Below are 12,890 nucleotides of genomic sequence, written 5' to 3'. Positions count from 1 at the left end.
GCACTGTCCAGGAATGAGGCCAAAAGCTGTAGCTAGATGTCGGTTTAAGGAGTGAGTGCCTTAAAGTCCACGAGCTGGTTTCCTTCCCTCTGGCTATCCGGTTTTCAACAGCACTCTGATGAAAATTCGACCAGATGGGGACGGTATCCAGGTGGCTTGTGAGTTGGTTGTTCCCACCAAAATCAAGGGAAGAAGTTAACCTTGAAGGGCTTCTCTGTCGATGGAGTTTCAGGCAATTCGGACCTGCAGCAGGGCTTCACCGGTGGACCAGGAGTTGCAGCAGTCATCTTCCTTCAGCTCGTCTTCGGTCCTTTCGTTCTAGTGGTCGGCTCTGCTTTCCAAGGCCCTGAGACCTGCTTTTAAACAGTTTTCCTCCATTCATTCCAGCCTGGCTGTCACTCACACAGCAGGGTGGCTGTCCTTGCCGGACAGCCAGCTGGCCAATCACGGCAGAGTGCATTCAGGTCTCCTAGGAGACTAAGCACAGGGAGTTTCGGGCACCTCCCTCACATCCTGTCCACCCCAGACACTCAGGCGCCAGAGGAGGACTTCAGCACTGAAGCCCGCCAAAGACCAACGAACAAAGGGACCAAACCTGGTTTGGCGCGCAGAGACAAACACAAGAAGGACCTTTCCTAAAAAATGGCGAAAAAAGATGAGTCTTGGGCGCCATATTGAAAAACATGGCTGACCCGATTTTTAGCTACCGTTGTTCACGGTCGGGAAAAATCATGGTAGTTTGATCTAACCACTGCCACCAGCCATTTAAAGTAGGAAAGGGTAACATTTTACTGTTACATGAGTGTTTTGACTCAGGGGAAGCTAGGCACCCCCTCCAGCACTCTGTAGGAAGATAGTGTGTGCTGGGTCAGTAAATTTAAAGAGACTAGTAAAGTCAATTTAACTTTACAGGCTCTGGGAGACAGAAGTCAGTCCCAGAGAAGGTATTTATCCCTTGGGAAGTATAAAAGACATCCCTGTGCCACTGCACTGAAGGTGCTGTGTGACACACAGAAAAAGATGATGCCATTGGAGTTGTGTTAAAACTCCACAACCAAAGAACACGATAGTAAAACACACACAAAATACATGGAAGAGTGGGAAAAAAGGCTCACACTCTTCCCAGGTAGAAAAATAAAATCCTAGAAATCCAGCAAAGTTGTTGGGGTCTCAAAAGGTAAGGGAAATTAGCACATTTGGAGAATTCTCCCTAACAGTGTCTTCCACGCAAGCTTCTTACACCATTACCATTAGTGTGATATTTTCCTGCAGTGCCCTTTATGCAAACTTCTTTCAATAGAACCCTCAATGTGAGCTTCTACCAGCAGTGCCTTCCATGTGCGCTTCTTCCAAATAGTACCATTAGTGTGAAATTTTCCTGCAGCGCCCTTCTTGCAAGTTTCTTACAACAGAACCCTCAGTGCGAGCTTGCACCAGCAGTGCCTTCCACGCAAGCTTCTTACACCAGTACCATTAGTGTGATCTTTTCCGGCAGTGCCCTTCATGCAAGTTTCTTACAACAGAACTCTCAGTGCGAGCTTGCACCAGCAGTGCCTTCCACGCAAGTTTCTTACACCAGTACCATTAGTGTGATCTTTTTCGGCAGTATCCTTAATTTAAGCTTTTTACACCAGTATCCTCAGTGCAGGCTTCCTGCAGATGTGGCCTCTGCTCTGTGTGAGTTTCTAACAGAAGAACCCTCAATGTGAGCTTCCCTTTGCACTGCCCCTCATGTGAGTCTCTTACACCAGTTCCCTCAGTGTGCATTTCCACTGCAGTCTTAAACTAGCATCATGTCTGTGAGCCTACACCAGTACTTTCTGCATAATCAGCCTTCAGTCGGGCCCTTTGTGTGTGAGCTTTTGACATCAGCAGACCCCTCATTACTAGTGTTCCCCAGCGTTAGGCTGGGGGGAGCTACTTTCAGCGAGCCACCTATGTGCGCTTCCTGCAACAGTGTTCTCAGAAGAAACCCGCCAGCTAACACTCTAAATGGGCGCTCTCTCTGGCACCGCCCAGAGGGAAAGCCTCATCGAGCAGTGCCCATCTTGTGTTTCTGGTTTGAAACGAATGTGGGCAAAGTGTGAAAGAAGAGTCTTCTCGAGCATCCACGCTACTTGTCGTCGTTTAGAGGTGTGCAGTGCTGTTTTCCCTGGAACTTTAATGGCAAATAGGCGACTGTCCTTGTCTTTACCTGTTACTGTAAAGTTGAAAGTTAAGAAATGGCGCCCGCCCACCACGTTGGGATAATTCAGGGTGAGATGGCTCTGCTTGTCAGTGTGTGGGGGCAAAGGGGGGTTGGTCTTCTCTATTAAGAAGCCATGTTCTGCTACTGGGGACGTTTTAGTGATAGCCATCTGATGCTCGGTTCCTCGCCACCTCTCATTGTCTTGCTAAGGTTCTTTCACTATGCCACAGACACTCTCAGACTCAAAGTTGGATCCATGCTGACCCTTATTTTTAAAAACACCCCCTTTCCTTGCTTTCAACATTCATTTTAAACACCCCTAATTTCCAAAATCAAGGAGTTCGTAAAACATTTGCAACCCTCTGATGCTTGAAAATGTCTTAACTGCACAAGACAACCTGTTTCTCGCCCTGTTTGTCTTCACATCTTAGAATTATTTCACACTGGCATCTTGTGAATAAAATGTGCATGCATTATTACTGCGCGGTTTTCATGTCAACAAATTAGACGCATCACAGTCTAGCTAGGCAAATCAGATTTATGGGGTGGGGGGCAGATACTGTGCAGTATACATAGAATGAGGGACTTTGGAGTGTGAATGGCCCCTTACCAGTCAGCTGTGACTTGACAGAGTAAGGGGCCATTAGCACTCTCCATTTCACACTTTTGTCTGCCCCAGCTCAATAATACAAGATAAGACTTCAAAGAAACAGATATGGGGAATGTCCTGGGGCCTGTGAAGCCAGGCTATGACTTCAGCAACACAATGTGCAAAAGCCCTTGATTGGAGCCAGCCTTCGCATAAACAAGCAACCCTTTTGTTACTATTTCACTGAGGCAAATCTCCATGTTTTACACTTTGAAAAAGCACCCCTTTCCACGTTTTCAAGGACAAGGATGCATAACAGTGCCAGCTTTAGGCACGGGGCATGGCGACCGCCAGGGGTCGCCACATTAGTCCACTGCTACCCCAGCTCCAGGGAGTCTTTCAAGGGCTCCCCCGAGTTGGCAAGGTGGGAGAAGAGGCGGCAGGAGCCCTATTATAATAAAATGCACCCCGCTCTCGTGCTGGTGCTGGGCGTTCCAGAGATGGATGCATTACATTGCAATAGGGTGCTGATGCTTTTGCAACGGCACTCTATTACAGTGATTCCCTCCCTGCTCTGGCGCAGGGCGGTTTTCATCACAAAAGGGCACCAATGCGAAAGCATCAGCCACCCTATTGCAGTGATTACCTCCCAGCTCCACCACAGTAGTGGGGAGTTAAACAAAAATGTGTTGCCCCACCCCTCTGGCGGGCATTGATGGAGGCTGGGGGTGGGGGGGGGCTAGTGCCAACATTTTGTTTCATTGCCTTGGGCGCTGCCGCCACTCAGGCCGGCCTTGCACACAGCGGTTTCAGTGCCACCACAGGGCCAGCCACAGCCACACCTAAGAATAACGAATTGAGGCAACGCTGAAGATGCCAGTGCATGGATGCCATATGATATATGACATGATATTTTATTTATATCGCGCTGGTACACAAGGGTTTCCACAAGTGTGGAGGTGGTATTGTAAGTAAATCACGTTGTTGCTCACTTTTCCTTGTCCCCTCTCTCTGCAGCTGGGAACGCCACATATCCCTTGTGCACCGATACCGCCTGTGCTGGGAGCTGCACAGATACAGTGGGCTGCTATTGTGTGACTAACACCCAATGCCTTCCAACTGCAGCTGACGATTGTGACTCAACAACGAACCCGCCAACCGAGTGCTGCCCCAAGGGGCTCTACTGGTTTCCTAACCAAACCTGCTGCTCAGGTGAGTCTCTCGGGGGAAGGGGGGATCAGATGACGGGGCTGCGTCCTGGTCTCCAATCTGTGTTCAGTGATGCAAAGAAAAATGCTATTCATTTTTAGAAGCTGTCTTAATATAAAGTAAAAGTGACGTAATAAAGTAACGCAAGTAGAGAACTTGTAATAAGGAGGGGGGAGAAACTTGAGGAGGGCGGCTCACGCTTCAGGGGGCGGGGGAGGGGCGACCTTCAGAGACTTCGTGTGTCAAAGGCAAACTCACTAACGTGGGCCGCTCTTAGAGTTCGCGCCCTAAGGTATGTTTGTGGGGATCAGGCAAACTAATAGATCATGGTGCAATATAAAACACATTGATTGTTTATTTGTATTGTGCCTATTAAGCAGGTGACATTTGTCCAAAAACATGAACGGGTTTAAAGAGTTCCTGCACGCATGGTAATGCTGTGGTTGTTGTCTGATGTGTGTGATTGGCTTTGTCGCTTGCTAGTGTGGTGCCTGTCCAGCTGCATTATATCATGAACCCGGGTAAGCCCGAGCAGCCCTACAGTTGAAGTGTCTTTGAGGGGTCAGGGGGCAGTCAGAAGTCATCTGCCTAGCAAATACGTACACATTGTGGACTTTGGATTGCGCCTGGGCACTCTGCAGCTGGGATATCATGCCTTTGTCTAATGTCACATAAGAAGCAGAGCAATTTATTTGTATTTATTGGTGTTTTTATAGCGCCTTATTGCCAGACCAAACGGCTTCAAAGCTCACATAAAAGTTAGAGAGAGAATGTTTTCTATGGGCATATATACATAAATATGACCTCGTTGATCTTTCATAGTAAACAAGGTTGCCCACAGTGGTTATTGGGTGGCCTATTAGGGAAGGTAGGGGAGTAGTAAACACCTCAAAGTCATTCCTCGTCCCACCATAATGGGCAATATAACTTGGCACATAATTCCACCACTAAAACCCAACAGGCTTACTCAATGCAACATAGACCGCTCCAAGACACATATGTCTACACCAGATTTCCCCAACTACAGTAACACACCACAGATACACCCACACCACTCTGCCAGAGACCACAAACAATCAAACAATGTAATTACCAACATGGAGCACACATTAACCAACGCACCATATAACTGGCAAAAAATATCAAAAACATACACACATGCAGGGTGAACACTTTTCAGATCTTCAAACATCAACATTGCAATAAAGGAACCTTTCCCTTTCCCCCACTCCTACATTAGTCCCCTTACTGATCCTGAAGTGAGTGCCACGTGACCATGAAAATGGCAGACATTTTGCTGTAGACCCAGTTACCATGCCAACCAGCCATCCTTGTTCTCAACACCCATTTCCCCGTTTTTTCTGTTGCTAATTTGTTGGCTGCATAGGTGGCGCTAGCATACACCAAAACCAGAAAACACTAGCAGGCCTTAAAGTGCAAAGTTTGATGGTAAGGATTGAATGAAGATAGCTCAAAGACTTCCCATGAGGAGGTGTTTTGAGCAGAGAGGGGCAGGAACTGTGTGGGCATTTCCGTAGGGATTAGCATGGGCATGGGCAGTCAATGGTTAGATAAATAACCAAACAACACCTACAAGCTGCATGTCCCTTCTCATATGACATTTCTCCCTATCTGTACTGTGATGCAATAGTTTCAGCTTATCTGTAGCGCAAGCGTCACCTAATAATAGCCTAAACTAAAAACCACCTCTAAATCACTGTCCTACTAGATAGCACATCTAATCAAACAACTCCAGCACTGAAACAACACAGGCTTCCCCAATGGGAGCTAAGATACATGTCTACACTAATATATTCTATCCACACTATCACACCACAGATGCACCAACACAACATTTCACACTTTCCTTAAACACCACTCTACCAGACAACCGCACATTTACATTACAAACACAGAGAGCACTTTAACCACTGCTCCATACAACGGGTGAAAGATATCTAAAACGTACACATCACGGAGAGTCCAACCTTTTGACATCTTCACAGATCAACATTGCAAAAAAATGTAACCTTCCCCTGTTGCATTTTCGCCTGCATTAGTGTTCTACCCCCACCTCTTGCAGATCCTGAAGTCCCAAGTGACTATGAAAATGGCATAACCTGTGCTATATAAGACACAATTACAACATAACAGGGCCAAGCAAGAGATTTGCCCATTCTCTTCTGGAGCAGAACTCTGTTGTCTGGCACAAGCAACTCGGGTGACTGCATCATCATGGGAGGACATTCATGCTGGTGCCTCTGCTGTCAGTCCACTATACTGTACTCGCTGGACCACTGACTAGCTGCTGAGAATATATGTCTTCCCATCAAATCAAGTAATATCGAGCAGAGGCTTCTATGTGACAGCTTTAGGGGTCACCAGCAGAGGGGTATACATAGGCCCCATTTTGTCAATAAAAAAATCAAATCTGCCCCATTGTAAGGGAGGCTTTTTTTCCAACGTGGTGAAGTAAATCTCTTATATAGTCTCCCAATTTTTGTAGCTAAGGCACAGTGAGATTTAATTATTTGTCCATGATCACATACTTTGGTTAAGCAGTGGCGCCTTGATTTTAACCCACTCTGCCATTTAGGCACTGGAATGCATACTTTCCGAACTGTAGTTTACTTGCAAGGTACACAAGATAACAAATCAAAGAAACCTGTCAATATATATACATATACATACTTTTAGAAATATATTAAAGAGTAATATTTCGAATGTATTGGGTCCTCTCACGTATTCCTCATCTTTGATATTCGATATCCAACTTCAGCTGCTTCGGAAATGTTTTTTTATTTTTTCGGTAGAGGGCGCTGTGTGTCGATGCAGTCGACTCGATGTCCCTTGAGGGCCTCTGTCTTGAGGGTGATCTAATTAAAGGTATATATAGCACATACAGGGCCCCTTGGTTTCAGTTCTGTTTTTCCGAGTAAGCTTACGCTTCGAGAACTACGGTGCGCTTCTATTGTTCATTTGCGAAAATGTTTTCGTCTTCGACACCTACTACCCTAAAGACCAGGTTCAAGAAGTGTCAGGACTGCGGTTCCAATATGTCGATAACCGACCCACATCGAATATGCTTGTGGTTTCTCGGTGTGGAGCACAAGACCTCGGCCTGCTCGAAATGCCAGCCGATGACTGGCGAAGCTCTGATGGAGCGAAAGTGGAAGTTGGCGCTAGGTAGAAACCCCAAGAAATCCCCATCGACTACCCTGTCGAAGAAACCTTCTTTGGACGATGTGAGAGGCGACTCTCCTTGAAGGAAGAAGGTGAAAAGGTCCAGGTCGAGGAGTGGCTCCCACCATACCTCATCGTTGTCGAGGAAGTGGCAGAAGAGGCATTACAGGTCTCCCACTTCGACTTCTTTGTCAAAACTCCTCTTCTGAGGGAGCCACTTCGAATTCTTCCTCAAAACAAGAGCTATACCCTGTCCCACAAAGTCCTCCATCCCTGCCGAATGGGAAGAATTTAGGTTAGAAATGCTAAACATATTTGAGAAACAAAAACCCTCAACAAGCCATGCTCCTACCGTGCCTTCTAAAACTGGCAAGGAAAGGGCTTGAGCCAAATCCTGCAGGCCCTCAAGCCCGGGATAAATGCCAGATCCTCATCGAGATCCATTGAGGCCTCGACGCAATGAGTAATCATTGAAGGATCCTTCAAGCCGTAAATTGAAGAATAAGTCGAGATCAAGGTCGCCAACACCATTGACGCCAGTGGTGCCCTCTGCGCCATTGATGCCAGCCACGCCATTGACAACCATGGCACCTTCAACACTATTAAAACCTTAAATGCCATCATAGCCGAAAACGACTTCAGTAAAAATATCAACGTCTCCTTGAGCGTCGAGTTCAACATTTTTGAAGCTTTCAACGGCCATCCCAAATAAGACTTATACTCCTTTGCCAAGAAAGGATTATTTCAAATCGCGAACCTCGATTTATAAGGAAAATGAGCCATCGGATAACGATGCGCCATTTGGGCTACAATATTGTACACCAAATGTTCCTGATAGTTTTATATCAGAGGGGTCAAGGCTAAAAGGTAATTATTCCAACTTACAAACAGCCAGTGGAATGGATACTTCACCAGAGCTAGAATTAGGTAAACCCAAAGCTGGTGAACATGCAGATGCATCATATAGACAGTTAATGTCTAAGGTTGTAGATTACTTGGGATCAAGTAGACTTCCCTCCCCTTCGAGCAGGATGATCTAACAGACATCCTAGATAAGGGTCCGCAAATGGCTCCCATGTTACCATTCCACATTGCTCTTCAAAAAAGGGTGACAATCAATTGGGAGACGCTGGAGTCATGTCTGGCACTAAACAAAAACTTGACAAGAAAATAACTACTTGTCAAAATACCCTACCCCAGAAAGTCTGGTGGTGCAGGCGGCTACGGCAACCTCAAAACAGGCACCTTCCCCAACCTTCCCTCCAGATAGGGATGACAAGAGAGTAGATGCATGGGCAAGGAATGTATTTTCTGCGGCATGAGCATGGCTCTGAAGTCAGCCAACTCCACATGTGCCTTAGCAAAGTTTTTATTCACTATATAGGACTATACCTTCATGATGGCTGAGTATATTCCTGAGTGGGAGGAAAGAGATGGGTTCTTGGCTTTTATTAGAGATGCAAAGAAGCCATGTGCGAGTCTCTCAAATCCCGCTCAAGCAGGGCCTTCCTTACCAACAGCCACTGCTTCAGCCGTCTCAAAACCTCTCTGAGGTCTTGAGTCACGAAACCCAAGTGGGAGGCAGACTGTCTTGAGATGGTCTCATATGGGACTTCTTGTAATTGAGGGAGAAGCCCGGTCTGGGAAGAGAGTGGCAGGTGACGTTGAGATGATCCAGGACTTGTTCTGGAGAATCTGCCCTGATCAGCCAATCATCCAGGTAGGGGTAGACGTGAATCCCCCATCTCCTGAGACTCGCTGCCACCCCCGCCATCATTTTGGTGAAAACCCTTTGGGCAGAGGTCACCCCTAAAGGCAAAACTCGAAACTGATAATGAGAACTGCCAACGGCGAACCTGAGATATTTCCTGTGCTTGAGATGGATTTGCACATGACAATAAGTATCCTGAAGGTCCAATGACACCACCCACAGTGTCTGGGTATGAAAGGGAGATGTTGTAATGTAATCTTGTCATGTGATGTCACTGGCCTGGAGTGCTTGCTGTCAGAATGTTGATGCATGAATGCAACTCAGGAGAATGTGGATCAGTGAGTGAATGTTCTGAGTGTGTCCGTTGGGGGCCTGAGCTGGGTTGTGAGGATGGCTCGTTGGTTTTCTCTCCTATGTATGTCCAATACCCTCCCTGTCCTAGTCCTGTACTTCATGTCGAGTATATAACTGAAGAGTAACAGGATTGATGTATATACTGTACATCTGTGCTAACTGGAACAACTACTGACTCCACAGCAGGTCTGTGTGTGAGTGCCAGCTTTTTAATCACAAACAGACTTTATAACACAGAGGCTCGCCTGAGAATGAGATCCCTTCAATGGGCTCTCAGGACTCTCAGTTCTCGGGCAACATGTCAGACCTACTTCAGGCTCCAAGCAGGGTCGCACAGGATCTTCTCTGGTGGGCCTGTGAGGACAATATTCTGAAGGAAGAACCTTTTTGGCAACCATGCCTGGAGATAACAGTAGTGACAGACGCCTCACTCACAGGGTGGGGAGCCCATGCCAACGATCTGACAATCAGTGGTTGTTGGTTTCCATCAGAGTCCAAACTAAACATCCATCTTTTGGAGCTGAGGGCAATCAGACTTTCGCTAAAGGCCTTTCTGCCCTCTGTACAGTGAAAAATGCCCTGATAATGGCAGACAACACAGTGGCCATGTAATACCTCAACATGAGAGGAGGTGTAGGATCACTACCACTGTGAAGAGAGGCAATTCAGCTCTTGTTCTGAGAAACTCAAGAGGGAAGCTCCCTATCAGCAGTTCACCAAGCCCGGAGAGGAGAACACAGCAGCAGACTCTCTGAGCAGGCAGAGCACAGTCTCCCACGCGTGTGAACTAGCTCAGGAAGTCCTCCAAGAGATCTTCACCTTTTGGGAACCCACTCAAGTGGATCTGTTTGTGACCAGTGTCAACCCGAGTGCGGACTGTACTGCTCCAGGGAATTTCCCCCAAGAGGATCTCCAGGGTATGCGTTCATAGTGGACTGGGAGTTTCCACTCCTGTACGCATTTCCTCCAGTCACCGTCATTCCTCACGTGATCAGGGGGTTGAGAAAGTTCTGGAAACTCATGATCCTAATTGGCCCAGATTGGGCCAGGAGACATGGTACCTGGACCTTCTGAACATGTCCATTTGCCCTCCAATATGTCTTCCACAAAGAGGACCTTCTCTCGCCAGAGAAGGGTCAGGTTCTCCATCCAGAGGTCAAAACTCTCAGCCTTCACGCATCGTTTCTGAGAGGCTGAGATACAAGAATTGGGACCTCCCGGATGACGTAATGGAGATTTTGCTTTTGGCTAGAAGGCCAGAAACAAAGTCCTTGTGCTGTTGCAGTTGGAACAAATTCTGCAGCTGGTGCAAGGACAAGAATATAGACCCTTTACTATGCAAAACATATGCAAAACACCATAGGTGTTATCTTTGCTACTATATCTAGCCAGTATGGGGCTCCATTGTGGAACAATTAAAGGCTATTTTGCAGCACTATCCATCTTTAAGTGCTCGTCTGAGGAATCTTCACATTTAAGATCCTAGTGGTGACACAATTTGTGAAGGGACTCACCAATGCGTTCCCCATATCTCCTTTCCAGGTTCCAGTTTGGGACCTTAATCTGGTGTTTAAATTTCTTATGTGTGCACCATTTGAACCTCTACATTCATGTCCATTAAGGTTGCAAACATTTTAAAAAACATTTTGTTGGTAGCACTAACTTCACCCCGTACAGTGAGTGAATTGCAGGCACTATCATCTAAACCACCCATTACTGTTCTCCAAAAGGATAAGGTCGGAGGTTTAAGCCTTTATTTTTTCCTAAGATCATTTCAGATTTTCATGTATACAGATAATTGTATTGCCCACTTTCTATCCTTCACCTCACCCTGGCAAGGAGGAAGAGAGATTGCACAGATTAGATCCATGTAGATCACTAGGCTTCTGCATCTCTAGATTACCCAAACTTTGTATAGATGATCAGCTTTTTACAGGCTACACAGGTCACAAACTGGGCATGCTGTGACAAAGCATAGCTTATCCAGATGGATCATTCTAGCAATTTCAGAATGCTACAGGCTAGCAGGCAAAGACCATTAAGAAGGCTTGAGGGTGCATTCCACCAGGGACATGGCTACCTCTTTGGTTCTGCAAAGAGGGGTTCCTATCAAAAACATTTGTGAGGCAGCTACGTGGTCTACTATACACACGTTCACAAAGCATTACTGCCTTGATTCTTCCCTCAGTCAGGATGGAACCTTTGGAACAGCTGTCCTACATTCAGTTCATAGAAACCATTGAGACAATTCTTACACCCTCCACCAAAACAAACACTGCTTTTGGAGTCTAACAAAGATGAGGAATACGTGGGAGGACACAATCCATTTGAACAAACAAGTTAATTACCCCTAGTAACTTTCTTTCGACTGGATTTTCCTCCCACGTATTCCTCATCGGCCTCCCTGCCTACCCCAACAGTAGAATGTCCCATGCTATTACAGCTTTCGCTCCATCAAAGCTTAGTATGGTCAAACCCGTGGTTATGCGGGTGGTTCTACGAAAAGAAAGAAAAGAACTGAAGCCAACAGGTGCTGCGCATGCTATATATTCCTTCGATGACCTCACCCTCGAGATGGAGGACCTCGAGGGACATCGAGACGACTGCACCGACACACAGCGGCCACTGCAACAAAAAAAAAATATATTATTAGTGTTTCAGAAGCAGCTGAAGCTGGATATCGAATATCGAAGATGAGGAATACGTGGCTGAAACATCCATTAAAAGAACGTTACCACGGGTAAGTAACTTGTTCATTAGCATTATATTTTACATCTTGAATGAAAGACAAAGGAGCTCATTTTTATAAAAACATTTACATTTCCCAGAGGGGGCCCCTTATGTTTCCACATACATGCACATAGGTCCCCATAGGCCAATTTTTGTCATTTGCACTGCAGAGTGCAAATGAGAAGTGATGGCGGAAACCTCTTTACACTCATCTATTTATATTCCACAGTACAACGTTTAGAATTATTTCTTATGGAAATCACCAGCTTTTTACAAAAAGCAGGCGATTTCCATGGGAATTCATTGGTTTCACGCCAGCTCTAAAATGTCATGATGGTGTCGCACCAAGTTATTTTTAAAGATGGAGGGCAAACGGTAGGGTAAAACGTAACTTCGAGTGGATTGTGTCCTCCAACGTATTCCTCATCTTAGATGTATTTCATCCAGATTTAGCTGCTTTGGAAAAAAATTTCAGCAGAGGGCGCCATGCATCGATGTCGTTGAATCGATGGTCCCTCGAAGGCCTCCGTCGAGGGTGACATCATCGGGTATATAATTAGCACGCGCGACGCCCATTGGCCTCAGTTCCGTTTTTCCGCAGTACACATTGCTTCAGAGATTCAGCGCGCCACGAGTTCTGTGACGCAGTGAGAATATTACTACAATATCAATATGTCCTCGTCATCGACAGCGACTACGACCCCGAGATCAGATTTCAAAAAGTGCAGTTCGAAAATGTCTATCACAGACCCAAACCGAGAATGTTTGTGGTGTCTCGGGGAAGACCACGACATGGAGGCCTGTACGAAGTGTCAGGCGATGACGGGGAAGGTCTTGCGAGAGAGGAGGGGAAAACTACAGGTAGGTCGTAAATATGACCGCAAAGCCTCTAGCGTTGAGTCGAGTTCCGGTGAGGATAAGTCTCC

The 12,890-nt window shown here is 46.3% G+C and overlaps 1 protein-coding gene across 1 annotated transcript in view; it reads left to right on the top strand.

Annotated features, from left to right (window-relative positions):
- LOC138503213 (pancreatic secretory granule membrane major glycoprotein GP2-like) overlaps positions 1–12,890 on the top strand; it is a 310,155-nt gene that overhangs the window by 80,497 nt on the left and 216,768 nt on the right. The window contains exon 3 of the mRNA XM_069622798.1: positions 3,795–3,989. Within this exon, the coding sequence (XP_069478899.1) occupies positions 3,795–3,989 (195 nt within the window). The remainder of the gene's footprint in view (positions 1–3,794; positions 3,990–12,890) is intronic.

Source organism: Ambystoma mexicanum, chromosome 11, assembly GCF_040938575.1.
Source record: "Ambystoma mexicanum isolate Mex_15411 chromosome 11, UKY_AmexF1_1, whole genome shotgun sequence".
Lineage (NCBI taxonomy): Eukaryota > Metazoa > Chordata > Amphibia > Caudata > Ambystomatidae > Ambystoma > Ambystoma mexicanum.
Note: the sequence above shows the minus strand (reverse complement) of the source record. Positions and strands in the feature narration are given on the sequence as shown.